The sequence below is a fragment of the Panicum hallii genome, chromosome 2 (genome assembly GCF_002211085.1).
Source record: "Panicum hallii strain FIL2 chromosome 2, PHallii_v3.1, whole genome shotgun sequence".
NCBI classification, from domain to species: Eukaryota; Viridiplantae; Streptophyta; class Magnoliopsida; order Poales; family Poaceae; genus Panicum; species Panicum hallii.
This window is the reverse complement of record NC_038043.1, coordinates 43,834,361-43,859,146: the sequence shown is the minus strand read 5'-3', so window position 1 is coordinate 43,859,146 and position 24,786 is coordinate 43,834,361. Positions and strand designations below refer to the sequence as shown.

Below are 24,786 nucleotides of genomic sequence, written 5' to 3'. Positions count from 1 at the left end.
GGTTAGGACAAATGAGTCATGACTCTCTAAAAATATAGATATGACATTCTAAAAATATAGATAGCAGGGGTGCTGGCACTATACGTGAATATGATATTTCTATCGGTAAAATACAGTAGAATACCTCAAAAATAGGATAGTTCTCGAAAATGATCGGAGTATGCTCAATCATTTTCATTTCACTTTAATATTATTTTACTATTTTACTTTTTGATAATTTTTTATTTTCATTTAGTCTTAAAAGTCGATACAATCTCGAAAACGATTCTCAAAATCGAAAATTACCATTTTCGTTTTCATCCCTAGTAATGTCCAAGAGCAAAAACTATAGATCTGCTTAAATGGGAGGGTAATACTAAATACCTTCGGTTGGTGCCAAATGGGAAACATAAAATCCAATGAGAATATGGGAAAGGAAACTTTTTTTGTGTGTGGGTGGGTTGGGGGTGGGGGGTGCCAAAGTGCTAGGATTTGATGGACTCCTTGTGCTTCTTTAATGATAAATATATCAGGCCAAAAGTATTAGTACATTGCAAACCCCCGCTTGTTTGGTTTTACGAAGTACTCGTTCCGTTCCAAATTGTAGAATATTTTAACAAATCGAGACATATATATTTTATTATATATATAGATATAATGTATATCTATATATAATGTATATTTATATGCATAGCAAAATCTATATTTCTAGATTTGTCAAAACAATCTACAATTTGGAACGGAGGGTGCGGGAATGAAGATTTCTCACGGTCAAAGTCAATCAAGATGCACACAGTCTCAAGGGCCCAAAAATCTAGCCCATATAACAGCCCATTACGTCTTTAAATAGAGGTCCATGAAATCCTAGGCCCAAAGAAAATTTCGTGTTTACGCGCGCCCTTTCCCATTCCTATTTGAAAACGCCTCTGCTCGGCCAAAAAATTTCACTTTACATTCCCCCACCCCCCACCTCGCCTCTCGGCTTTTCCCACCCACCCGCTTCCAGGAGGCGCAGATGCCGGCGAATCGCAAGCTCTCGGCGAAGCACTCGCCGTCGCCGGCGACCGTTCCCGCCCCGCTCCCCAAATCCACATCCCTTCCTTTCCTCGGCGACTGCGATGACGACGACGACTTCCAACCTCCCCGCGCCCGCCCACTGAAGGCCTGCAATGCTGCTGCCGCGCGCCGCCCCCGTAAGAAGCTCAAGCCGTCGTCCTCTTCCGGAAAGGAGAACAGTTCCGTCGCCGGTGGCGCTGTTTCAGCGGTGACGGTCGCCGCGACGGCCCCGAAGGGTGCTCGAACCCTAGCCGCCGTTTCCAGGGTTAGCGGCGGCGCTCCTGAGGCGAAGGAACTGATGGCCGGAGGAAGTTGCGGCCTCTCGAGGTACGGATCTGATGTAGCCGAATTAGGCCGTAACGGGAAGATAGAATTGGATAAATACGGATATTGCAAAGGGAGTTTCAGTTTTACCAGTTCCTTGCCCAATTCGATGAAATCGAGTTTTTTGGCGCTCGGTGCGGTATGTGATTTGGGAGGTGGGTGTTGCGGGGAGGCGCAAGTAGTGGACTCTATTACCTCAGTTCCTGAGAAGCGGCGTGCCACGGACGAGGTGGCAAGCTCTAAGTTTGATCCTCCAACAATGGAAAAGAAGCCGAGGAGCTCTGAAGCTCTTGAGGGGTGTTACGAATCCAGCTTGATTGAACCAGGGATTCTTGAATCAGATGCAAACTGTGAATTTGTAACTTCAGGTTCCTATTATTCAGAAGGGCTTGATTCAGGGATTCTTGGCACAGTCACTGATGAACAGAATATGGACAAAGAAGCTGGGGTGACATCTGAATGTGGAGCTGGGCTTCATAAAGGGAATAACAGTTTGGATTCTCTTGAGTCAAAGCTTCCAATATCGAATGCAAATCATGATTGTAGGGGTGGTGACTGCAGCAAAGCCCAAGAGCCTGGTTTGCGAGCATGTAACTTGGATTCTCAAGAGAGGAAAGTAGCTTCAGGACATTGTTCAACCCCTGAAAATGAGAATATGGAGAATAAATCCAGTGGTCCTGAGGCTTGTAAGGCACATTTCTTCTCCAATTCATCTGAATCAAAGCTTCTAGAATCACACATGATCCATGAATTTGAAGCTGATGATTATGGTGATTTTGAGATTGGGACACAGCTCAATGAGCTAATTAACTTGTGCATGGAGGATTCCATAGAGGGCCAATCAAATTGTGCAACTCCAATTGAACTGAACACATTTGGTTCCAAGAGCTTCAAGTCCGATTTTCAGGTGAAATGCCCTCTATGCGAATTGGACATATCCGATTTGAGTGAGGAGCTTCGGCAGCAGCATACTAACAATTGTCTTGATGAACCTGCTAAGGTTATGATGTATTCTCAAATTATATTTTCTTCTGTGCTAATGTGTCTTAAATATTCATGTTAAATTGTTGTTCACTTGTTCTTGCTAGAAAGCTCAAAGGTGATTCTGTTCTTGTTTTCATCCTTTGCTTGATAGTCTTGTTAGTATGTTTCTTTGCTGAATTTGGAGATCATTACCTGCTTATTTAGAGGAATAAATGAACATCTACGGAGAATGTGTTCATTCTGGATTGCAGTTTGCAATGATGGCATGAGTGGTGGCTTTCCTATCATATTAGCCGATGATAAATTATAAAAGAACTCAAGGGGAGCAATGAAATATTTTCACCTGGACTAATTAGCTGAATCTCATCAATGAAGACATTAGTCTTATCATCCAATTACCTCTTGGCTTGTAGTTGCGTAACAAAACTCACCATGAAGTTAGTGGAGTGTGGATACAAAGAACATGATATAGTTCATATGTCATCCATAATTGTTCTTTCTCTGCAATACATAAGATCACATATTTTAAGATATTTATATGCTTGAATACCTGATTTTCAGGAATCTAGTCCCAACCACGAAAAAGAACCCTGTGCAGGAGGAAATGTTGAAAATAGGCGTGTTATGGAATGGTTAAGAAACCTTGGGTTATCCAAGTATGAGGAAATTTTTATCAGAGAAGAAGTTGACTGGGAAACCTTGCAATGGCTCACTGAAGAGGTACGCCTTGTTATATTGTTTAGATGGAGGTTACTGGTCAAATCTAAGTCCACTACTGCTTAAGTTATGTGACCCATCTCTTGTAAATCAGACTCATCAGAGGCTGTCTCTCATGCTGCAGTCACTTTCGTGCTCTACTGATTTGATCTTGTTGAAGCATGAGTAGATGGCTCAGCTCTCCACAAAAATCTAAGATTTTGAGAGAATTTGTTCATTATTGGCGTACTAGGCTCAACGGCACTTCTTGTTTTCAGTAAAATAACTAACATTTGCTACCTATGGACTGCAGGATCTTCTGGGTATGGGGATCACTGCTCTTGGACCAAGAAAGAAAATTACCCATGCTCTAGGAGAGTTACGGAAGAAACATGATGATGCCAATGATATGGAAGCTGGCGTGTTAGGTTCAGAAAATACTAAGAAGACTAAACTTCCGATGAACGGGAATAAGTTAATTACTGAATACTTTCGATGTTCCTCATTTGATCAAAGAAAAAGCAGGGCCTGCCAAGTCAACAAACCATCTAATCTGAATGAGCAGAAAAAATCTAGTGCTAAAGTACCCACCAGAAGAAGTAGTGCTGGTAAAGGAAAGTCTAAAGACACACCTCTTTGGTGTTGCATCCCAGGAACCCCTTTTCGAGTGGTACGCTTTTCCCTCAGGCCTACAGGAACATTTATCCAACATATCAATTAGCATGTTCCATAACTAGCTATCTTGCTGCAGGATGCATTTCGCTACTTGAGAGGCGACTGTTGCCACTGGTTTCTCACACACTTCCATGTAGATCGTAAGTACAAATTGTATTGATTGTTTTTGAGTTTCTGCTGAATTAGTATCTTAAACTTTTTTTATACCAGCATATTAGCAAACATGGTAGGCACCTCATGTCGACATTTGTCTAACAAGTACTTGTATGTCCTCAACAGACTACCAAGGCTTGACTAGAAGCTTTTGTCATGGAAAGATATACTGTTCCTCAATTACAGCAAGTCTTGTGCATCATAAGATTGGTATCCCATGGGATAAATTGCATGTTTTGCCACTAAACAAAAAGATTACTATCGCTGGAGTTAATTTGATATGTTTCGATGCCAACCATTGCCCTGGATCAATCATTATTCTCTTTGAGCCTCCAAATGGTAAAGTAAGTGTTTATCTGATTTTCTTTCTCATCTATTTGGCATAAGTATTCGTATTTTTTACTTTCTTTTTTTAGGCTGTTTTGCACACTGGAGATTTTCGGTTTTCTTCCGAGATGGTCAACAATCCTGTTTTGCAGTCTTCAGATATCCACACACTAATACTTGACACAACCTACTGCAATCCACGAGTATGTATTTTTAGTCTTTTACAGAAAATCATGTGTTTGCAAAGTTTAGAGTCAAATTTTGACACGATTAATCTGCGATGATTTTTTTTTACAGTATGACTTCCCAAGTCAAGAGATTGTGATACAGTTTGTCATCGAGGCCATCCAAGCAGAATCTTTCAATCCAAAAACATTGTTTTTGATTGGTAGCTACACAATTGGTAACATCTTGTCTTTTCTATTTCGAGACATTTCAGTGTTTCTGTAAAATAGGGATCGTGATCTATAAAATTTCCTGTATGCAGGGAAAGAAAGACTGTTTATGGAGGTTGCTCGTTTGCTTCAGAAGAAAATATATGTTGGAGCTGCAAAGCTGCAAATATTGAAACACTTAGAGCTTCCTCAGGAAATTATGAATTGGTTTACAGCCAATGAAGCAGAAAGTCACATACATGTTGTCCCCATGTGGACTCTAGCGAGCTTCAAGCGGATGAAATATTTATCCAATCAATATGCTGTAAGGCCAAGTATTCTATCCTAAACTTCTTTAGACAGATAGGTGGGATATCAAAATCCCTAGGAATTAGTTAAAGTTCGGACTAAACCAGAAATCCTCAGAGGAACCCCCTGATTCCGCGCATTGGCACCAGCAAGAAAGTATGACTGACAAGTATTTGTTCATGGATGCTCATAGCTAGACGTTGCTAGGAACAATTCTACTTAAAAGAAACTAAAAGCTGAGCTTAACCATATATTGTGGGTCTTTATCAGAAAGTCAGACGACCCACTGCTGGTACAGATTTCTATATTACCTTAATTATGCTTAGCCTTCCATTCTGGTGAACTGTCTAAAAGTTCAAAGTTTGTCCTTCCAGACTCCAACCAGTAGGCATCCAGCAAGAAACCAGAATCTCACTGCATTCTCCCCACTAAGCCTGTTCCGTATTCCCATTTTTGATAGCTACTTACTTTCAGGGCCGGTTTGACCTCATAGTGGCATTTTGCCCTACTGGTTGGGCATTTGGCAAAGGGAAGAAAAAGACACCTGGCAAAAGGTGGCAACAAGGATCAATCATCAGGTACCATTCTGGATGTGTTTCTATATTCTTGTTTTTTTAATAATTTTGTGAATCTACCCCTGGACATTCTCTAAGAAATGACATTCACTTCCCTTCAGGCAGCAAATGTGCTAAGCAATTACAACCATTGGTACCAGTGTGCACATTAGACCTCGTAGTTAAAACAGAAAACATGTTTTTTAACATTTCAGAATTCATGTTCGCCACAAATTGGGTATCCTTTCATTCAGAAAATATTTATCTAGGCAACAAATTACAAAGTTTCATTGGCCATTTCGTTGTCTCCACAGATATGAAGTGCCATATAGTGAACACAGCAGCTTCACCGAACTGCAAGAATTTGTCAAGTTCATAGCACCGGAGAACATAATCCCTAGCGTGAACAATGACGGCCCTGAGAATGCAGATGCTATGCTTGCCCAACTGTTAAACGAGTAGTGGAATTTGTTTCTCCAACATCTTCGCTGAATACAAGTCGCTGTCTGGAGATCATAGCAAAGTCGCTGTCTGGAGGTCATAGCAAAGGGAAGCTAAACGTACACCTATACGGAACTGATGGGGAAACACGCGAGGGTTCCCCTGGCTGATTCCTCGGATTTCTGATGCGGAAACCAGGCACGGTGGACGGTGCAGGGACTTGGAAGACCCATGGAGGTGCTGGATAAATGCCTCAGGAAGCTACTGCCCCTGTCACCTGGGATAGCTTGGGGGCATTGTGATTGTCACGCGAGTAAGCTCGCATAGTGGCAGTGTTTAATGGTGAACGCATCACATTGCCTCGAAGGTCGGCAAATTGTCTGCCCATTTGTTCACAAACTATCTATTATCTGTAGGCTAGGATTTTGAGTGATTGTGAATTTGGATTTTTGGAAAGAGAATTTGTTTTTTTTTCCAATTTAGATATCCGCTTCAAAATTTAGTTTGTTTTGACTTTTCTAAATTTATAGATTTTGATATGTATTTAGACATATATTATATCTAGATGTATAATAAATTCTATGCATCTAGAAGAATGAAAACGTAAAACGGAGATATTTCGTAACGAAGAGAGTAATTGTTAACTGCCTCGATCCAATCTGCTCCTCGTAACATTGGTTAAAGGTCTCTTGGATGGAAAATAACGTTGGTCGAACCGGCCAAATCAGCGCGAGGCCTACTTGTCAGCCAGCCAGACCAGTTGCCACGACCGTCGGATCCATCCCATTTTCCATTCCTTCCCGCACCACCCCAAATCTTCTAGAACAATCCGGCGGCTTCCTCCTCCTAAACGCAACAGTCCAAGCTCCGCAGCACGCTACTACCACAGTGAGCCCTCGCAGTTGCAGATAACAGCGTCCCTCCTTATCCTAAGCCCAACGCCCCGTCTCCGACTCCCCGTGCCGTCCCGAGTCTCGCCCTCGAAGCAGCCAGCCATGGCGTCGGTGCACCTGACCGGGCCGCGGGTGGCGGTGGCCGCGAAGCCGGCCGCGCTGGGCGGGCTCCGCCTGCCGACGCCGTCGATTGCCGTGCCGAGCGGGTGGAGGGCCCGAGGGCTCGTGGTGAGGGCCGCCACGGTCGTGTCACCCAAGGTAACGAACAACTCGCCAGGGTGCTATTGGCTCCGTGTGCTGTGCTGCTGCCCCTCGTGTCGGTGTTATGTATTAATCGAAGGGGATGAATGTTGTTATGCTAGAGCTAAGCTTCTGGTCGTGGTCTAGGAGATCGCTAGGAAGACTGAACTTCCTTTAGGGAGCAAGGTTGTACTAGTTAGTTGGCGTTCACCAAGGCATGAGAACCTTCTGATTTAAAGCACAAAGCCGCAACTGAAGTTGTCTTAGAAGACAGATCATGGTACTCTCAATCGAGGAGCCATCCTCTGAAAAAAAGGAGGAACAGTGTTTTCTGTTAAGTTGTCAAACCTGCTGTATGCCATTGACGTAATTTGGACCTCCACTTTTACAATCTCAGTATGAGGTTTGATCTTATTACAATTCATGGTATGGGGAGTTTGATTGGCGTTTCAATAGGACTGGCGCCTGATATCAGCCAGTTCTGGTTAGGAGATTCAAGAGTCAGATGTTCAATTGAAGTGAACCGCAGTCCCTGATTTTCCAAATACTCAGTTCAAACCTTCCCTGTAAACATGGTGACTAGCTGGTCAAGTGCGGATGTAAATACTAGGCAGCTGCTAAAAAATACTGCTATTATGATTCATGACACTTCAACCCTATTTAGGCATGAGTTATGAGATACTATGTTTGTTTTAGTGAGGGACACCTATGCTGTCAAGCCTTTCACGTCCAATCCTGCTCTCGGTGCCCACATGATTGCAGTTTCTATGGCGTCAATTCGTCAAACCTGTGTTGCTCAGTAGCAATGTTTTCTTACTTCAATCCTGAACCCACACACAACTTAATTTGTGACAGATTTAAGTTTTATAAAATATTGTGCACCTCTTGTCTTCTTATGTACACAGTTGTGTTCATATACATGCATGCAATTTGCAGTATACTTCCATTAAACCATTAGGAGACAGAGTACTTGTGAAGGTCAAGACCTCCGAGGCTAAAAGTGATGGAGGGATTTTACTTCCAGTATCAGTTCAGACAAGACCACAAGGAGGGGAAGTTGTTGCTGTTGGAGAGGGGAGAAGTTTTGGGAGTAAAAGCATTGAGATCAGCGTTCCGGTATGTATTTGTGCACAACTAACTTTTCTTTGTGTAGGCAGACGTGTCTGTAATTCTATACGTCTGTATTTGAACATTTACAAATAGCAAAATCCAAAATGAAAGATAATCAATGACCTAAAGTACTATTACTGCTGCACTGCCATCCATGTAAAAGGATAAGGAAGTAGCTGTATGTCTTGTATGCTGAGAGATTTTTTGATGCATCCAATCTTCTTCAAGGATTGAACCTTTTGTTCTTGAAGACAATTTGCTTCTGTGGCCTCATCATCAGTAACATGTTTGATATACTGTCATGTGTTAATTATTTGAGTAACTTGCCTGTGATAATTATAATGTGGTGCAGATTGGTGCGCAAGTTGTCTACTCAAAATACGCGGGCACAGAATTGGAATTCAATGATGCTGACCATCTTATTTTGAAAGAAGATGACATCATCGGTATTCTCGACGGTGATGATGTGAAAGATCTGAAGCCGCTGAATGATCGCATTCTGATTAAGGTATGTTTGCCAAGAATATTAATATCGTTACACTTTCTAGGTTGATCGGCCACTGCCCACACTTGTTGTATATGTCATATATGACAGACTACAATATTAAGGGCCTCTTTGGTTTCTTTCCATAACTCACCATGCCATGATTCTGGCTGTGCCGAACTTGCTATGGACGAAAAGAGCACCTGACTTTTGGCAGGAAATGCAACTGCAAAGCATGTAAGAGATGCTTAAGCGAGTGCAACACGCCAAGCAAAAAATTGGCCTAAGTTAGTGCGGCTCGGCGAACTTGTGGTGTGGCGAGTGGCGACCTCTTAACGCCATCCAACCACAGCCAAAACCACAGAATACAAAATTTTTCGTCCACTAAGAATAAAATCTCTATTGTGTCTTTGGCAGATGCTCTGTTTATTCACGATATAACTCCATGTGCTCTGTCGTATAATAGAAGCGAAGCTTGATTTAGAAACTCCATTTTGTGTCTTTTGTAACCTCCAGGAACCTTTGGCCTGACTCAGTTCACCATTATCCCATCCTGAGCCAATCTTCTTGTCACTTGTCTTACATTTGCAGTTTTGCACCATGCCGAGCACTCCAACCTAAGGTTATCCATCTCGTATGCGTGCACTGCAGCAGTGGTTCTATGAAACTTTCTTGATTTTTAGATAATGGAATAATACTATACTGGTATCCTGGCCTCTGTAGTGACACTTTCTCCTTTAAAGATTCAACAATGCATATTTTGTTCTGTCGTGGTTTATTCTTCACATAATAGAATCGGACGATAACTCAGTACATTCCCTCTAGCCAAGAGGAAACCTGCATTTTTATTGCATGCTAAGAAGCAGGCATGCTCTGTTCTGTTTGAGTGTGAACTGTGACGTCCACATCTACAATACCATTCTACTTACTGATTTTTTTTTTAATGATTCTTTCATACCAGATTGCTGAAGCTGAAGAACAAACTGCTGGTGGTTTGCTATTGACGCAGGCAACTAAAGAGAAACCTTCTGTTGGAACAGTGAGTATTTTAATTTAGCATATACTTTGCAGCATTTACAATAATTTATCTGATATTCTGCTGATCATGAATGGCTATATATCCAAGATATGAACATATTAGCTGTACAACAGACTTGTCATTTCAAAGAATTCTTTTGTTCTGGGCCTTCTTTGAATTTTGGTGGCGAGCATCACTAGTATAGTAACTATCAAGAGTGAAGTTTAGTTGATTTTAAGTTTCAACAATTTAATCATTCTTACAAGCTGTAAGGGAAGGGGAAGAGACAGAATTGTGTTGAAGAAATGCTGCAATATTTGGCAGTCAGCTTTTAGGATGCATGTTTTGACCATTAATTAACACTCTTTTAGTTTATGTTCTTATTTTGTGATTTGCCACAAAAGGTTTCAAGATGGTAACTATTAAAATAAGTAAAGAACTTAATCGTAAACACTGTCAGAGTCAGCTTTTAGGAGAAAAACTAAACATCAAAAGTTCAACATGCAGCCTTCATTGTGGACGATACAGCTGCCTAAGAGTAACCAAAGATTGACCACCTCACCAGACATGAAAAAGTTGAACATGCAAAATTATATTACATACTTCTGCATTCCTGACATGCTACGTAAACATCCTCCATCTGATTGGTTTATTGGTTCTGTCTGTCATTCTTATAGCGTCCAGCCCAATCCTCACGTCTCTAATTTGCCGTGAACACACAGGTGGTAGCCGTTGGCCCCGGGCCATTGGGCGAGGACGGCAGCAGGACTCCCCTGTCCATCACTCCTGGAAGCAACGTGATGTACACCAAGTATGCGGGGAGTGAGTTCAAGGGCGCGGAGGGCGAGTACATCGTGCTCAGGGCATCCGACGTGATGGCCGTTCTTTCCTAACGGCTAACGGCTAACGCTCGTGCAAAAAGAGAAATTTTGATGGTTTAGGCCGGACCTTGTCGTTCATTTGTGCTTGTTTGGAATTGTTCCCGTACTTTAGCTTGGTGGAAGCTTTTGAACTGTTGTAGTTTGGTGCAAACGCTACGGAAAAATAAGATGAGTTGCTTAGACTTGAGATATGACTCTGCTGTTCCCGCTTGGCTGGAGTAGATGAGCTGACCAGTTGCCACTTGGTAGGGTTTGGTTCTGCTGATACGGTAGGTGCTTGTCGTCGTGGTCAGCGCTTTCCACCAAGATTGGCCAGCGACAGCAACATGAACACTTCAATTTTTGCAAGGACACATGGGAGTTTGTAGTCAACAGGCGCGCACGCGAGCATTGGCTGGGTTGGTGAAGCCAGTGGATAATGATAAGATAGTGTTGGTGAAGAGGCTCTCGTGGCAAGATGGTCATGTTATGGTATGTTATTTCTGCACTGGGATGGCACCAACTGCGCCTCGTGCGGTCATGCCTCGCCTCTTAGGCCAGCGGGAAAGAATATTTTTCTTGTGGAATATAATCCTTGTTGCGATGGCCGGAACTGGAAGACGAAGTCCAGCAGAGATGATGCGGGCGTTCTAGACTTGTAGCACTTGCCGAACCCGAGTCAACTGTCGTCAGTCAATTCCGACGACCCGGCTTTTTCTAAGTACGAGTCTCGGAAAGCCTCAAAGCAATGTGCATTCTGCATGACCGTTTCACATGTGACCGTCAACTAGAAACGAAAAACAAGAGCATGGTAGTACATCTTTAACAGGTCCGGCGATCAACTACGACAAACAATCGGTGATAGGCTCCTGATCAGCGTAACTCTTGTGACCACGCCTGTGATTTTCTGGAGATGCCAGAAATTGGCCTGTTAGACGCTGCCCCGGCACGTCCGCCGCCGCCGTTGCAATCAGCCGTGAAGCCTGCGCGCTTCACCTGGTCAAGCCACCAAATCAAAACGGCCCGACCCCGACGGCGACGAGCGCCTCCTCTCTATTTCCCAGTCCACCCCACCTGATGACCTGAGCCCGCGTGCCGCGCGGCAACCTTGGAGTAATTGAGCCCGCCCCCGCGCGCGACCGCTGCCCCCGACACGGTCACGCCCCGACGGCGCCGAATTGATCGCGCGCCCCACGTATATATAGCGGCCTCCGCGGTCGCCGCGGCAGCTAGCCGGTTGGTGCCAGGCGCACGGGCCGGAGAGTAACCTTCCGCATCGCCGCCCCCCCCCCCCCCCCCCCCCCACCACCGCGGGAGGATGATGGCGAGCCACCACCACGACGCGCTGTGGGCGAAGCTGCACGAGCTGGAGGTGCAGCTCGCGGCGTACAAGCTCCTGCGCGCCGCGCGCTGCGGGGAGGACGCCGGCGCGCCCGGGGCCGCGGGGACGACGCCGGGGAGCAGCGCCTGCCGCGGCAGGCAGTACGACGCCTACATGCGCCGCCGCAACGCCAGGCGCGTGGCCGCGGCGTCGGCGGAGCAGCAGCTGCAGCTGCAGCGGGCGGCGAAGGCTCGGCAGCTTCGGGCCGCGCGCGCAGCGCCGGTGAGCCCCCGCGCGCTCCGGTGCGCGCAGGAGGCGGGCGCCGCCACACCGCGGCTCGCCACCGCTCAGGCGAAGAGGACGCCGGCGGCGGTGTCCATACCGAGCACCCCTAGGAGGGACGCCGCGGCGCTGCCGAGGAGCAAGACCGTGACCGGCGGCGGCGCGGCGGGCAGCCCGGCGAGGCCGTCGCACCACCAGAGGCGGAACAGCCTGGGCGCGCTCGCGGAGTTCGGCGAGTGCGCCACGCCGAGGCCGTTCCTGAAGCGCGGCACGGGCACGGGCGGCGCGGCGGCGCCCGCGAGGCTGCGGACGCCGCGGGTGCACGACATCCCGGCGATCGACGTGACCAGCAGCACGCCGAGGCCGCCGCCGCAGGAACCCGCGTACGCCCACGCGCCGCGCCACGCCCGGTCCGTGTCCGAGCTGCCGCTCGAGGCGGCGGCGCTGGCCTCCCCGCAGGCGCAGGCGCGGGCGCGGAAGCGGTGGGGCAGCCCAGAGAGGCCCGCGGCGATTTTCTCAGCCGCCAGCGCCGGCGACTCGCACCGCGACCTGTCCAAGGGGCTCAGGAAGCTGCTGAGCTTCGTGAGGAAGGGCGGCGGCAGGAGCGGCGGCGCCGGCGACCAGCAGCCTTTCCCGGCGCCCAGCCCGCGCGGGGGCGGGAAGTCCGTGAGCAAGGGGTGGGCGGGCTGCTCCCCCGTCGACGTCCCCATGGGCGACCGCGCGAGCCTGGAGGGGCACCGGCTCCCCATGACGCGCGCGGTTGGCATCTCCGGGTGAGGCCCGCGCGCGGCACGGCGCCGAGCCGTGACACGTCGTGATGAAAGCCTTGATTGCTCGGCGTCCAGGTAGTTCGAGCCAGGGTGTCGTTGCTCACTGGCTTGGCCTCTTGGCACTGCGCTTTGGAACTAGCGATCAAGCTGGGCTCAGAATGCCGGAAAAAATTCTTCTTCTTCTTCTTCTCCTTCTCCTTCTTCTTCTTCTCCTCCTTCTTCTTCTCCTTCTTCTTCTCCTCCTCCTTTACGTTGGAATCGAGCCATTTTTCTTTTGTAAAATTCATGTGTTTCGAGTAGGGCGTGGCGACGAGTAGCATCGTCGGATAATCGAATTTTTGTTGCTTCTGGTTGGAGCAGGAATTTGTGGCTTCGCATGGTACAGAGGTGGTTAAACGAACATGAGCTGTAGCGAAATGGAGGCTCTACGGATGAACAGCAAAGATCCGGCACCAAAAGGCACGAGAACGCACCGCGCCCTCCCATCGATTCACATCCCTTCCGCTTCCGGTCCCCGGCCGTACGCGTACGATGTTGCTAACGATCTCCGCCGCCGCTGGAGCATTTAAATTTCGCGGCGCCCTTGTGCGATGAATTCATCAGAGGCCTCATCGCCGTATCGGCACGGGCCACCGGCACCGTGATCGGCAGCAGCTGGACTGGACGCAGGAACAGCGAGGCAGGGCACGTCCTCCTGTGGTAGAGAGCTCGCTCGGAGCTAGAGTGATCAGGTTACACGGGCGATCCGAAACATACCCCCACAAATGCCCCCAAAACCTTCGAAACTTGACTTCGTTGGAGGAGACCTCGCTAGATACGATACGGCGAGAAGGTTTTTCCAGGGATAAAAAGGGCACACGGATCCGATGGTAAAAAATTTGATTGATTTCGATGCCATATTTGAAGTTTCAGCAGTATTCGAAATTGAAAGACAAATCTACGCTCGTGGGCCGCGTGCGGGGTTCTTCTGGGCCGTGCTGGCAGCAGCTCGGCCCTACATGCATCACCTCTTCGGCTTCTTCCCCGTCCGCCGCCGCCGCACTACCTCTTCGGCTCTTCTCCACTTCGGGAGCCGGCGAGACTGACCGGGGCAGAATCGCAAGCAGCCGCCAGAGTCGCTGCCGCCTCTCTCACCGCCACTTCCCGGCCAACAGCATAACAGCATCCCCACAGCTACCGCTCCGATTCTCCGACCATCGCCTGTCCCTGGTGCAAAGAGAAACTATTGTACTGAAGATCTGTACCCATGCGTTGCTACGGGAGCTAAGAATAGACACTCAGTATGATACGCGGAGCATTGAAGCCATAATGTTGGTCTTAGAAACATGCTATCTTAAGGCACATCATGCTATCTAAGTCCACGGCTTCATCACCCAAAATTAGCGATGTAGTACGTCCTCCTCTCCTATTGATGCACATAACTATCAATTGGATACAAATTAGTTTGACGGAGAGTTGCCTCGGGCTTAGATAGCAACAGGCGTCATTTGTTCTATTCTCTACTACTTCCAGTAGCATGCCCTTGATAATTTCTCAATTTATTAGCTCTGAAAGTGCCAAACATAACAAAATTCATGAAGAGAACTGAGAGCCCACAAACATTCAGACAACGGAGAACTAACATTATCGGGCATAATTTCAGAAACACTCTGCATCCAAAACTGGCTATGTAATTTCTAGGAAAAGGAATGAAATCCAAAACTGGCAAGCAAACCCAAAATAATGAGGTTTGGATCCAAAGAAGACATGCAAGCTAAACACACGTACTGATCCGATCCATACAAGAAGACGACACAAGAAGACAGGGTAGATCTATCATGCCATTTGTTTATTTATTTGTTTCTTTAGAATAAATGCAGCCCTCCTCCAACGAAGCTTTAGGAGGACACATGCAACTGAAATCTCATGACAGTTGACATAGAAATGATTGTGTGATTAATTTAATAAGATCGGTGTAGGAGGCAAGCTTATTTGCAAAGTCCTAGTCGTTCTTCTCGTCCTTCTTGTAGAATCTAACATTTTCAAGGTGCAAAATACTACCATTTGGTAGTGCATACACCAATTTCTAGGCTTCTGGTCCAATAACATCATTTGCCTTTTGCACCTGCTTGTGCATGTGCTCATGTTATAACCATAAAGAAAGTGGTGGATAAGCATTAATTTGAACATTGTAAGGCAAAAGGTACCTGGTACAAGAGTAGCTAAGCTAAACTTGGGAGTAACACCCTTAGAACAACCCTGACACATCCACAATCGGAAAAACAAAGGATAAAAAAAGGAATTATGATGACATGTAGCCATAAGGAGCCTCTCATGAAAACTTGCATTGTGATAAATGTTGCCTAAAATAAGTTTCGCCAGCAGGAAATACAAAATGTAAAGAAAATAACTGTTACTCAATAGGATAAAAAAATCAGTTAACATGCAGCAACAGAAATCCACTACGTAGAGCAGTAAAAAAAAATTCCTTACCCTTGTGTAGCTACAGCATTGGGCTCCTGAACCGCCTCCCTCCCCCGAACCTCGAGTGCTTAGACCCCCGCGTTGGGTGATCCTCTGCAATACGGGAGCTGTTCACGTACATATATAGGAGCAGAAAATTCCTGCATCCTCGAACTCCATAAGCAAGTAAATCTACCAATGTGACCTTCATGAATCTCATGAAAGTAGCAACCATTAGGGGAAATAAAAGAAGCTGAACAAGACACCCACGGCGCATGGGAACCAACATGCAAGCATATTAAACTCAACCAATATTGGACAGCAATTTACATACCTTAAAGTGTTACATTGACCATTAGTGGTAGCACCTTATCCTGAGTGAGGCCTATCCGAACAAGATCATTTTTATTTTATGAGACATTGTTAGGAAACCAAGTAGTACATTGCCTCATGCTTTCGCAAAATGTCTAGAGTAAAGATAAGAAATTATTGTCACAGGAGGTACCAAAAGTTTCTAGCATCTTATCTGAATGTTAATGGCACAATAATGGCATAGCAATTACCACATGGAAGATTGAAGTAGAAGCCCAAACTGATCATATAAGAGAAGGGAATTCGAAGTAGTAGAATTCAACAATATTATGTGTTTCTTTCTCATATCAAATTTAGTAAATTGCAAGCATGCGAACATACATGATTCATTGGATAGATAAGCGGATCATAATGTATGAAGCCTTGAACAGATAAGTTCATTTGTAGGATAAATCATGCCTTCCAATTGGATTGAAGTAGTTGATATTGCACTCAAAACTATAGTAAACTAATTTCAATCTTCAGGGCATTAACTAACTAGTTTGATATGTTAAGCTAGTACTCTCCAGGAACTGAACCTGGCAGGGTAAATTGAGTGGCATGAGCACGTGCACAAGCACGTACTATAAGTTACAGTTCTCTAAGCCTTTGTAGCTTACAGGAATCGATAGCTAGTGATTTAGTGTTTTGGTAATAAAAAGAAAAGGGACTGCAATGCAAACTGTAACGCATATCAAATCACACGGGTAATCAATTCATCACGAATTCAAGTGATTGGTTTCATAAATTTTACGAACCCAACAATCAATTCATCACGAATTCAATTAATTGATTTCACAAATTTACGAAAACCCGTTCATCTCTAGTTCAGAAAGAAAAGACCGGAATGTAGAGAGCACAAGATGGAGGGAGCGTAGATACCTCAATAGCAATTGCAATGGCCGACGATCAATCATTTGTGTGTTTCAGCCTCTCGCTCGCCAGCAGGCAGCAGGGTGACAGTAAGAAATTTTATCACGGCTCGAATGTAACTCCGATCCAAGCCCAAATTTCCTCCTCCTTTCAACAAACCAGCCTAGACGCGGAGTTGATGACAAAAATTTCACCGATTATGGATAGCATCCTGAACTTGCGAGAGTGGAATAGCCTCTCTGGCACTATCCCTGCATCAGGAACTTGCGATATCTATCTCACGCTACATGGGAATTACCTCTGCCCAAGCTATGTGCTGAAGATGCAGGAGCTGGAGATGCTGGACCTATCGGTAAATTCGTTGAACGGGAGCAGCATACCTCCAGGAATTTAAAGCCTCATGAAGCTGCAAGCCTATCTTGATGGTGGACGGTAACAACCTCACCGGCGAGGCGGAGGCTGGTGGCCGCGGTTCGCGGCGGAGGGGGAGGGGGGGGGTGCCGAGTGCGCGCGCGGCTCGCGCCCTGGCGGCGCGGCGGAGGCGGGTGGCCGCGGCTCTCGCGGCGGAGGAGTCGGAGAGGAGGGGAAGAGCACCGGGCGTCGGGGGCCTGATCGGGAAGGAAGGGGTGGGAAACGCAGATCTGACGGACGAGATTGATTGTTGGCAGGACGAAAGTTGACCGGGTCAAAGGTCGCACCAAGGTTTTATCCTTATTTCGTTCTTCTTTTAGTTGTAGAGAAGAAAAGTTAGATAGCACGATTAGAAGATGTTGAAATATAAATGAGAAGATGAGTACACCATAGAAACTACTGAAAGTAAGAAGTGCACAACAGGTATCGCAATGGGATCGGTGCTTCCTTTCTGTCTTCTGTACCTTTATTTACTTGATTGAATTCTCAGTTTTCTCTGCTTTACTGTATGATGATACCCATAATTGTGCTGTATCATGTTTCTTTCACTAGTGCACAGGGATGTGGTTGATGAATTTGAAGAGAAATTCGGTGACTTGCATGATTCTCATCTAAGTGTCTGGGGTAGAATCAGTGAAGGAATTGCTTCGAAGTTATCCCGAATTGTTGTCTCTGTTGCAACATTTAAGGATGAATACATTAGGGTTTTTTTTACTTATTCATTTCCATATTTCTTTTGATCGTCATCGGTGAATGATTGAAAATATGATTGTGTAGGAGGAACAATGATATGCTCGTGCTCAGGCATAGTTATACTATGCAAGCCTCTTGTTACAACAGTTCTCACTTCAGCAAGTTTGGTGAGATCTTCTCATGATGAAAGCAAGATTGACGACGGCTTGAGGGTTCATGCTGCTAATCTCGCTCAACTCCTTTTACACACTAAAAATGTGATAGGATTTTTCTGACTTTACTGTTTCAGATTAAAGTGCGTGATGGGCGTAACCAGTATCCCTTTGGGAGGATGGGGGCACTATGATTTAGATCACAATAACCTTCTTGTCAACATTCAGACCCCCCTATCTTCCTGTAGTGTAGCAGGCCTCTACCATGAAGTGCAACTCGAGTCAGGGAGCAAGGTAGTAGCTGTAGGACGTGTTTCCATTCGAGGAAACTGATGGCTACAAGTGGGTTAGTGAAGGATACAAGGAGCGTATCTGGTTGGCAAGAGTTTACTGTCTCCACTTGTAAAATCAGTAAGGTACACTGTTGATCTGTCTTGCTTTTTCAGAGGGAAGAATTAAGTGGCCTTCAGATATGAAATCTGTCACTAATACTAAACTTTTTTCTGCAAGATACAAATGATTTAATTTGATGGCCCTTTATCTATTTATTTGCTAGGTTGGGATTGGAGGGCCCCTAATTGATTTAGATGGGAATTTTCATGGCATGAACTTCTATGGTGATGAAGAAACACGATTCCTTCCAAGGAGAAAAATTCTCGCGTTCTTAAAGAGTTTTGGGCTATCTCGGTATGTTTTTGACTACCACTTCTGTCATCTTTTATTTGACATCCTAGAATTCGTTTCATCAAACTTCTATGGCTGGATTCAAGGAACTGGCTGTGGAATGACAGATGGCCAGTGCCCAAACCCTATTGGTCTTACCCCACAACTGAGGAGCCTGCGGACCCATTGGCTGAATTGTCTCTGCTTCCTATGGACTTGGACAGTTCGAGTCTGCAATGCTGTAGCTGATAACTGTTGCTATATACTTGTGCCACTCTGTCGATATGTTCTCTCCCGGTCTAGCAAGTGTTGACCTCAATTGAGTTTGTCCAACTCTAGGCACATTTCTTTAGCACATCTTCAACCAGAGTCCTTCTATTTGTATGTCCTCCAAATTGATGAGAAATCATGGATAAAGTTTGGTGCTTCTGAATTTACGTTAGCGCGCACGGAATCCAATGCTAAAGACAGGTGGCCCGTGCTCAAACACAGGGCTGAGTTTTGCTGATTTTGCGCGCAAACGTCCTCAGTAATTTGTTTGCTGATTATTGTGTTTATTACAAATAGTAGTACATGTGTTTTACCGAGGGCCTATCGTGCGGCTTTCCTATCAGGCCATGACGAATCTAACATCAGATACAACAACGAGAGGCTGCTACCACCGCCCATAATAAAGTTTCCGAGCAGCAGCCGAAAATTACAACGCATACCCACCGTAAGCAGACCACAGTATTGACTCGTGAACAGATTCTCAGGCTCTAGCCATTTCTCAGCTCAGAGAGGAAGCTTTGTGCCAAGGAGAAGCAGGACTCCCTCTGTTTCTTGTACTCACCGTACCGTAGGAAGAAGTACCCAAGATAGTCGAAATCAATTGGGGATACCTTTGCCTGCATTTGAGTGGCAATCATACAGTTTTTGACATTCAGTATCTTTTACATGGGGTCAAAACCTATGTGATCCAAAAGAAGAAAAGTGTGGATGCAGAATCAAGAGGGCTGCTCACCTGAATAAGGGCCCATAATGCCCAGTAAATGTGCGATGCTAACCTGAAAGTGTTTGTTTCCACATAAAGAGCTTCCAGATCTTGTGCCTGCACCTTTTGGAAGGTTGAAAAAAGAAAGAGAAATGTGAATATGCATCCAGTGTTATTTCATCATAACAGAAAAATCTTAATGTGATAACAAAAAAAATCTTAATGTTACATTACACCCTTTGCGGGGAAAAAAAACTCTTTTAACATCTGGCATTACCCAGAAGAAACAAATGCTAATCAATTCATTCAGCTTGGGAGCACTCTAAATGTCAAGGACATCTAGCACATATGAAGGAGGTATTACTAAGTTTATCCAAAAAACCAAAGGAAAACTACGCATAGCATCTAGCATATGTTACAAGAGCAAGCACTAACAAAAAGCTTTGTTTACTCAGGAAAGAACTCCAATAGCACGAAGAGATTTCAGTTGGTTTTGTTCCACATACCTCACTGGGTCTGTCAGGTTGCAGATAATTCCTGAAAAAGTGATACTGGGCATCTTTATCTGGGTACCTAAAGAAGCAAGCAAATGAATACTGCTGATCAACAACATGACAATAATAAGTTGCTTCGGAGTATTTCACTGACACAGAGAGAACTTACATGTTATAGTCACAATCAAATCCTGCATACTCGTTGAAATGATTTGCAATGTCAAAACCGCGGTAGCTGTATGACCCATACTCAAAATCGATAAAATATAGCTTCCCTGGCAAAGGAAACGACAACATAGGCACACAGCCACTATGTTTAGTTCCGGAAATGAATAATAAAAAATGGGGAAGTCAATATGAAGGAATAGATTTTACCTTCCGAATCATTGAGCATCAGATTTCCTGAAAGCAAGTCATTGTGCGCAAAAACCACAGGTGCATGCAGAAGGTCGGCGAGATCCTACAAGAGATTACAGTCGTATAGTATGCATGACAGCGAAAACACAAACATCGATACAGAAATATGAAGGTATATAGATAATGAGAATAGCAGGAGGAACTGGTGTCTTTGATTTTAACTCCTTGCGCGCTGTGGCTTAAACCCCTCACCAGAACAACCAGTCTTTTACTTCATCCTATGCTACATGAATGTTACCACTGTACTAGAGAAGGATCAACTACAATGTAAATAATAATCATTTGTGGCCAAAGGGAAAAAAAATGATGACTATAAGAAGGATAAGGTGGAGCCATGGAGTAGGCACAAAATATCACAAGGTACATTGTCAACTTCAAGGTACCTTAAGTTCTTTAACTTCATCTTGTATTTCTCTAAATGAGATTGTTTCATATCTCTTCTGCTTCTCATTATCCTCAAACTTCAATGCTGAAGCTGCAAGAATCAATTGATAGCAAACATGAACATTGTTGATGTTACTTCTGAAACATGCGCCCAAAAAGAGTATCATGTTTGAGATGCTGGTGATGTAAAAGCACCAGAGTCTCAAAACAGCAACTTAGGCCAGCTACCTTTTTTCAGAAACTTGAATATATCATTCCACAGTTGTGGTTCTTTAGACCCTGGAATGTCTACTTGATGGAATCTGTGGAGCTCCTTGGCAATCTCAGCTGCTATTCTAGGTTCTCTCATGTCTGGAAAACAAAGTAATGAGGACCAGCATATTTATTTCCAGATACTTTTCACAAAACCTCTCCAAACATCCAATGCTTCAAATTTACATGCCAAATTTTGCATAATGCTGCCTACAGGGGAAAGAAAAACACCGATTCCTTTGAACTAGCATTTGGAATTGCAAGAAAATTGCGAAGGGGAATAGACAACTATTGCGCTAAGTTGATGTGGAGTCCATCCCATGCACTATTTAGAATGGAAGTATGCCTACCTGCAGGTGACAGTGTTCGAGCATTGATGAATGACTGAACTACTCCATTCTCAAAAATTCCAAGTAGCCGAGCCCCGAACCCTGCAGCTGAGAGATATGGTATCGCCTAACCATGATGGTAATAGATGTATGCATTAGGAAAGATTTTAGACCTGGAATGATATGTAATTTTTTTGCTACAATATACTTTGTGTACAGCCCAGGACATCCTTAAAAAGAGTACTATTATAAGTTAGTATTTTTCAGAGAGCAAAATTCCCCCAAAACTAGTCTACTGTTTGGTATGTTAGATCAGCAAAGAATACTATGGTGGGAAAGAAATGACTAGAACACTGAGACCTTTGATTCCTCAGAAAAATAGAAGGTACAGATATGAAGAAGAGGTAATGAACTTAACAGAATAGATGCTACTGTGAAACCAAGATTATTCTCTATCAAAGAAATTGAATATGTACCACAACAAAAATACAACAACAACAGAAGGACTAATGCTAGAACCATGGTAGAATATTTATAATATGAGTGTAACACACACAATCTCGTCCCATTCAAATTCTCACCTGCAATTCCCTTTTCCGATCAATCACCAAGTCTGTATTTGGTCCATACAAACGAACAGTCACAGAAAACTCATTTCCATTATCTTCTTTTACAGATACCTTCAGCACTGTAAGTAATAACAAATAAATGTCACGGACAACAGATTGAAATTATTGTTGTACACATGAATCATTTTAGATACCAATCATCCCTATGGCTGAATTAGGTGCAGCTACAGAGACAGCAGGTTCTTATTATTTTCTAATGCTGCAAGCATGACAGCAGGAATGACACAACCCAAAGGAAATACTATGCAGTGACAGTAAGGAGTATCTAATCTCCTATAGTTTGAGATAAGTAAGTTCTGCCACAGTAACTTCATATGCAAATGGGAACACTAAGTAGCAGGAAGCAGCCAAGCAGTCCTTACAGCAGGGGGGGAAAAAGGGGTGATATCCTGGTGACAACGACGTGCAACATTTTAAGCAACTGCGTGTGCATCGTTTCTATAACATGCCGGCCTGCCTCTAGAATCATTTGCCACAGCATGTGGCTCAGCCGCTCAGGTGAATGGGTGAGGAATTTGTATAGTACTACAGGCAATGCAAGTGTGCAACTGCCAGGGAGCAGGAACTCACATAGATTCGTGATGCCGCCAGACACCGTCTCGATGGAGAAGCACGAGCTGTCCAGCGACGACCACCCTTTGACCGATCCCTTGCAGAGACCTCTGGAAAAGTAAAATACTCCCCAGATCAGAGAAACGAAAAAAGCATCACCCCTGTCTCCCACGCACTCGGAGGCATTCCGTCAAACACCATGAGCTCGTGCGCGGGGCACGAGCACACCCCGGCGCGGCTCGAGCCCCCCTCGCACGCTCATGACACGAGCCAACATGACCACATCCCACCTAGGCATCACACACGCGCGAGCACAGGCGAATCGAAATACAGGGGGAGGAGCAGGGGCACTTGCATGATGTGAGGCGTCATCTCCGGGAGCGGCAGCGTGATGTCGACGGAGGCCGCCGACGTGGGCACGTCCGCCGGCGTCACTGCGGCCACCGCCGCGGTGGTGGTCGGTTTCTCCTCCCTGCCGCTGGTGCCGTCGCCGGTGCCAGCGGCCGCGCCGTTCCAGCCCCGTCCCTCCGATCCCATGCTCCTCTCGCGGCTCGCGCCCCGTTTCCCCTCCCTCCGTTCGCGCGATCTGCTGGGCCGCGCGCGCGGGGAATCTCGGAGCGGTTTCCTGAGAGCCGAGACGAGACGAAACAAGGCGAAGCGAGCCCACCCGGTTCGATTCGATCGGAGGCGGGGCGAGTTAGACGAGGGAAGCGTGACACGGAGAGAGAGAGAGAGAGAACGGAGCGGGCGTGCGAACAGCGCGCACTATATAGCGCCCACTCCCCTCACGCCGCGTGGCGGGCCCCGGTCACGTCGGCTCGAGCGGCGTGACCAACCGCGTGGCGTGCGCGGCTGTCCCACCGCGCGCCGGAGAGCGACGGGCCCTGGCGCACGGACATGGACGGCGGAGATTTTGGCGTATGGGGGGGGGGGATCTGGATTGACGTCGTTGTGTGGGACCGGCATCCGGTTCCGCTGTCTCGAGCGTTGTCTCGTGTCTGGATCTTTTTGGTTGGTGGCACGCTCTACACGCGAGGGTCCGCGCCGGCCGGTGTGCCTCTCGTTATACGAGATCTTTGCGACGGCATCCCGTCGATCTAGCATATTACTTTGGAGAGCTTAGTGGTAGTGGTTAATTACTCAGGTGAAGCTCAAGTAAGTACGAAATATGATCACGTGCCCATCGATGCCACGTGAGTGCGTGATGAAAGAGTGTTTCTCCATCTTATAAAAAATGCAATCCTGCGTTTGAAAAAAATCTCACAAAAAGTGCAATTTTAGAGATTGAATTTCTACTACCTGCCTAATTAAGTGATCAGATTTAATTTGCATATCAAAACTAACCGCATACGGCAAACAAATAAGAGTATGAAAGTCTTTTCACACCACCACTGATCTGTCTGAAAAAACTAGAATTGCACTTTTCATGGGACGGAGGAAGTATATTCAAATAGAAGTGCTAATGGTATAAACTCTAATCGGTAAAAGTTTAGCGCATCTAAACAGGCCTACTAGTTGTATCTTTAAAAAGTAATAAGTAATGCTAGATGTACAACTATTCGAGTACAACTTTAGAGTGTAACAGTGGATTAGAAATCACATAGCCGGAGTTATCATAAATGGATGGAGATGGTTTAGAGGAGTGCATGATTTTAGCTTGTCCTAGTGTAGCAAGATTTGTTGGCTGCAGCTTCGGTCGAACAGGTTTACATGCACGGTTATACATGAATTGTATGCAAAGTAGTTGTTCATCAATACTCAGCAAGAAGAAAGGCCTTAAGTGGCATGGGACCTTTGGAAAGAGCAGAACTATTGCCTCTTTGAACACCAGACGACTTCAGCGCATCACCAAAATCAGGCAAGAGGCCGAGATTTGGATAGTCGCAGATGCGTCACCTAGATCGATTCTACAAGTGTCTTATGTTTTCAGAAGCTAGAAGCTGAAAATCATTCAGTAGGGTGCTTCTAACTTTTGGCTTTTGGAGGCATCTGGCTTTTGATCCATAGTTTGTCAGAAGCTCAAACAAATATATGGTCGCTGACTCGCTGTGGTCCGTCATGAGCAAGAGGTGCTCTAAATTATTTGCAAAACTCTATTATAAGCTCTTCTTAATACAACAACACACATCTCTCGTACGTATTTGAGCGATTAAAATATTTATATTTCCCATCTTTTATCACTACACCAGCGAGCCGCCCAATCACCATGCGGTGTGATTATTACTTGCAGTGTAAACGAACAAATTTGAATACGTGAAAATTATTAAATACGAAAATGAAAGATAAAATCGTCATCCATCCGGCCGGAAAAGCGCGATGAC

At 45.5% G+C, this 24,786-nt stretch overlaps 4 protein-coding genes and 1 long non-coding RNA gene across 7 annotated transcripts; 3 read left to right on the top strand and 2 right to left on the bottom strand.

The window, feature by feature from the left end:
• Positions 1-980: 980 nt before the first annotated feature.
• On the top strand, positions 981-6,354 carry LOC112879815. The gene is made up of 10 exons (XM_025944221.1): positions 981-2,359; positions 2,905-3,063; positions 3,353-3,709; positions 3,791-3,854; positions 3,994-4,211; positions 4,284-4,397; positions 4,492-4,597; positions 4,682-4,893; positions 5,352-5,455; positions 5,746-6,354. The coding sequence occupies exons 1-10, from the start codon at positions 995-997 to the stop codon at positions 5,891-5,893; spliced, it is 2,847 nt and encodes a 948-aa protein (XP_025800006.1). The 5' UTR covers positions 981-994; the 3' UTR covers positions 5,894-6,354.
• A 389-nt stretch (positions 6,355-6,743) lies between these two features.
• On the top strand, positions 6,744-10,689 carry LOC112882249 (20 kDa chaperonin, chloroplastic-like). Its single transcript, XM_025947259.1, has 5 exons — positions 6,744-7,023; positions 7,942-8,121; positions 8,468-8,623; positions 9,561-9,638; positions 10,340-10,689. Exons 1-5 carry the CDS (start codon positions 6,868-6,870, stop codon positions 10,508-10,510), a joined length of 741 nt encoding a protein of 246 aa, XP_025803044.1. The 5' UTR covers positions 6,744-6,867; the 3' UTR covers positions 10,511-10,689.
• Positions 10,690-11,778: 1,089 nt separating this feature from the next.
• LOC112882749 (translation initiation factor IF-2-like) lies at positions 11,779-13,198 on the top strand. Its single transcript, XM_025947877.1, has one exon. It carries the CDS (start codon positions 11,796-11,798, stop codon positions 12,855-12,857), a length of 1,062 nt encoding a protein of 353 aa, XP_025803662.1. The 5' UTR covers positions 11,779-11,795; the 3' UTR covers positions 12,858-13,198.
• Positions 13,199-14,663: 1,465 nt separating this feature from the next.
• LOC112882023 lies at positions 14,664-17,213 on the bottom strand. Of its 2 annotated transcripts, XR_003226575.1 has the most exons (6): positions 16,815-17,212; positions 16,526-16,679; positions 15,627-15,677; positions 15,323-15,497; positions 15,037-15,088; positions 14,664-14,954 (listed from the first exon to the last, which is right to left on the bottom strand). It is a non-coding gene; the product is annotated as an uncharacterized LOC112882023 (long non-coding RNA). The 2 variants fall into 2 exon arrangements; XR_003226574.1 differs by having other exon boundaries at positions 15,323-15,677; positions 16,815-17,213.
• Positions 17,214-18,943: 1,730 nt separating this feature from the next.
• On the bottom strand, positions 18,944-23,193 carry LOC112882468 (probable ethanolamine kinase). Of its 2 annotated transcripts, none has more exons than XM_025947534.1 (11): positions 22,821-23,193; positions 22,484-22,575; positions 21,866-21,972; positions 21,306-21,411; positions 20,932-21,054; positions 20,703-20,794; positions 20,278-20,362; positions 20,072-20,177; positions 19,915-19,981; positions 19,439-19,531; positions 18,944-19,322 (listed from the first exon to the last, which is right to left on the bottom strand). In XM_025947534.1, the coding sequence occupies exons 1-11, from the start codon at positions 23,000-23,002 to the stop codon at positions 19,194-19,196; spliced, it is 1,182 nt and encodes a 393-aa protein (XP_025803319.1). In that variant the 5' UTR covers positions 23,003-23,193; the 3' UTR covers positions 18,944-19,193. The 2 variants fall into 2 exon arrangements, with proteins under 2 accessions (XP_025803319.1, XP_025803320.1); XM_025947535.1 differs by having other exon boundaries at positions 19,439-19,525.
• Between the last annotated feature and the right edge of the window lie 1,593 nt (positions 23,194-24,786).

Excerpts from the sequence above, each read along its gene's own strand:
- LOC112882249 (XM_025947259.1), top strand. The coding sequence starts at position 6,868 with ATGGCGTCGGTGCACCTGACCGGGCCGCGGGTGGCGGTGGCCGCGAAG. Across the intron at positions 7,024-7,941 it reads CCACGGTCGTGTCACCCAAG|TATACTTCCATTAAACCATT; the intron begins GTAACGAACAAC and ends TGCAATTTGCAG. Across the intron at positions 8,624-9,560 it reads ATGATCGCATTCTGATTAAG|ATTGCTGAAGCTGAAGAACA; the intron begins GTATGTTTGCCA and ends CTTTCATACCAG.
- LOC112882468 (XM_025947534.1), bottom strand. The coding sequence starts at position 23,002 with ATGGGATCGGAGGGACGGGGCTGGAACGGCGCGGCCGCTGGCACCGGC. Across the intron at positions 20,363-20,702 it reads ATGAAGTTAAAGAACTTAAG|GATCTCGCCGACCTTCTGCA; the intron begins GTACCTTGAAGT and ends AATCTCTTGTAG. Across the intron at positions 19,532-19,914 it reads AACCTGACAGACCCAGTGAG|GTGCAGGCACAAGATCTGGA; the intron begins GTATGTGGAACA and ends ACCTTCCAAAAG.
- LOC112882749 (XM_025947877.1), top strand. The coding sequence starts at position 11,796 with ATGATGGCGAGCCACCACCACGACGCGCTGTGGGCGAAGCTGCACGAG.
- LOC112879815 (XM_025944221.1), top strand. The coding sequence starts at position 995 with ATGCCGGCGAATCGCAAGCTCTCGGCGAAGCACTCGCCGTCGCCGGCG. Across the intron at positions 3,710-3,790 it reads CAGGAACCCCTTTTCGAGTG|GATGCATTTCGCTACTTGAG; the intron begins GTACGCTTTTCC and ends ATCTTGCTGCAG. Across the intron at positions 5,456-5,745 it reads CAACAAGGATCAATCATCAG|ATATGAAGTGCCATATAGTG; the intron begins GTACCATTCTGG and ends TTGTCTCCACAG.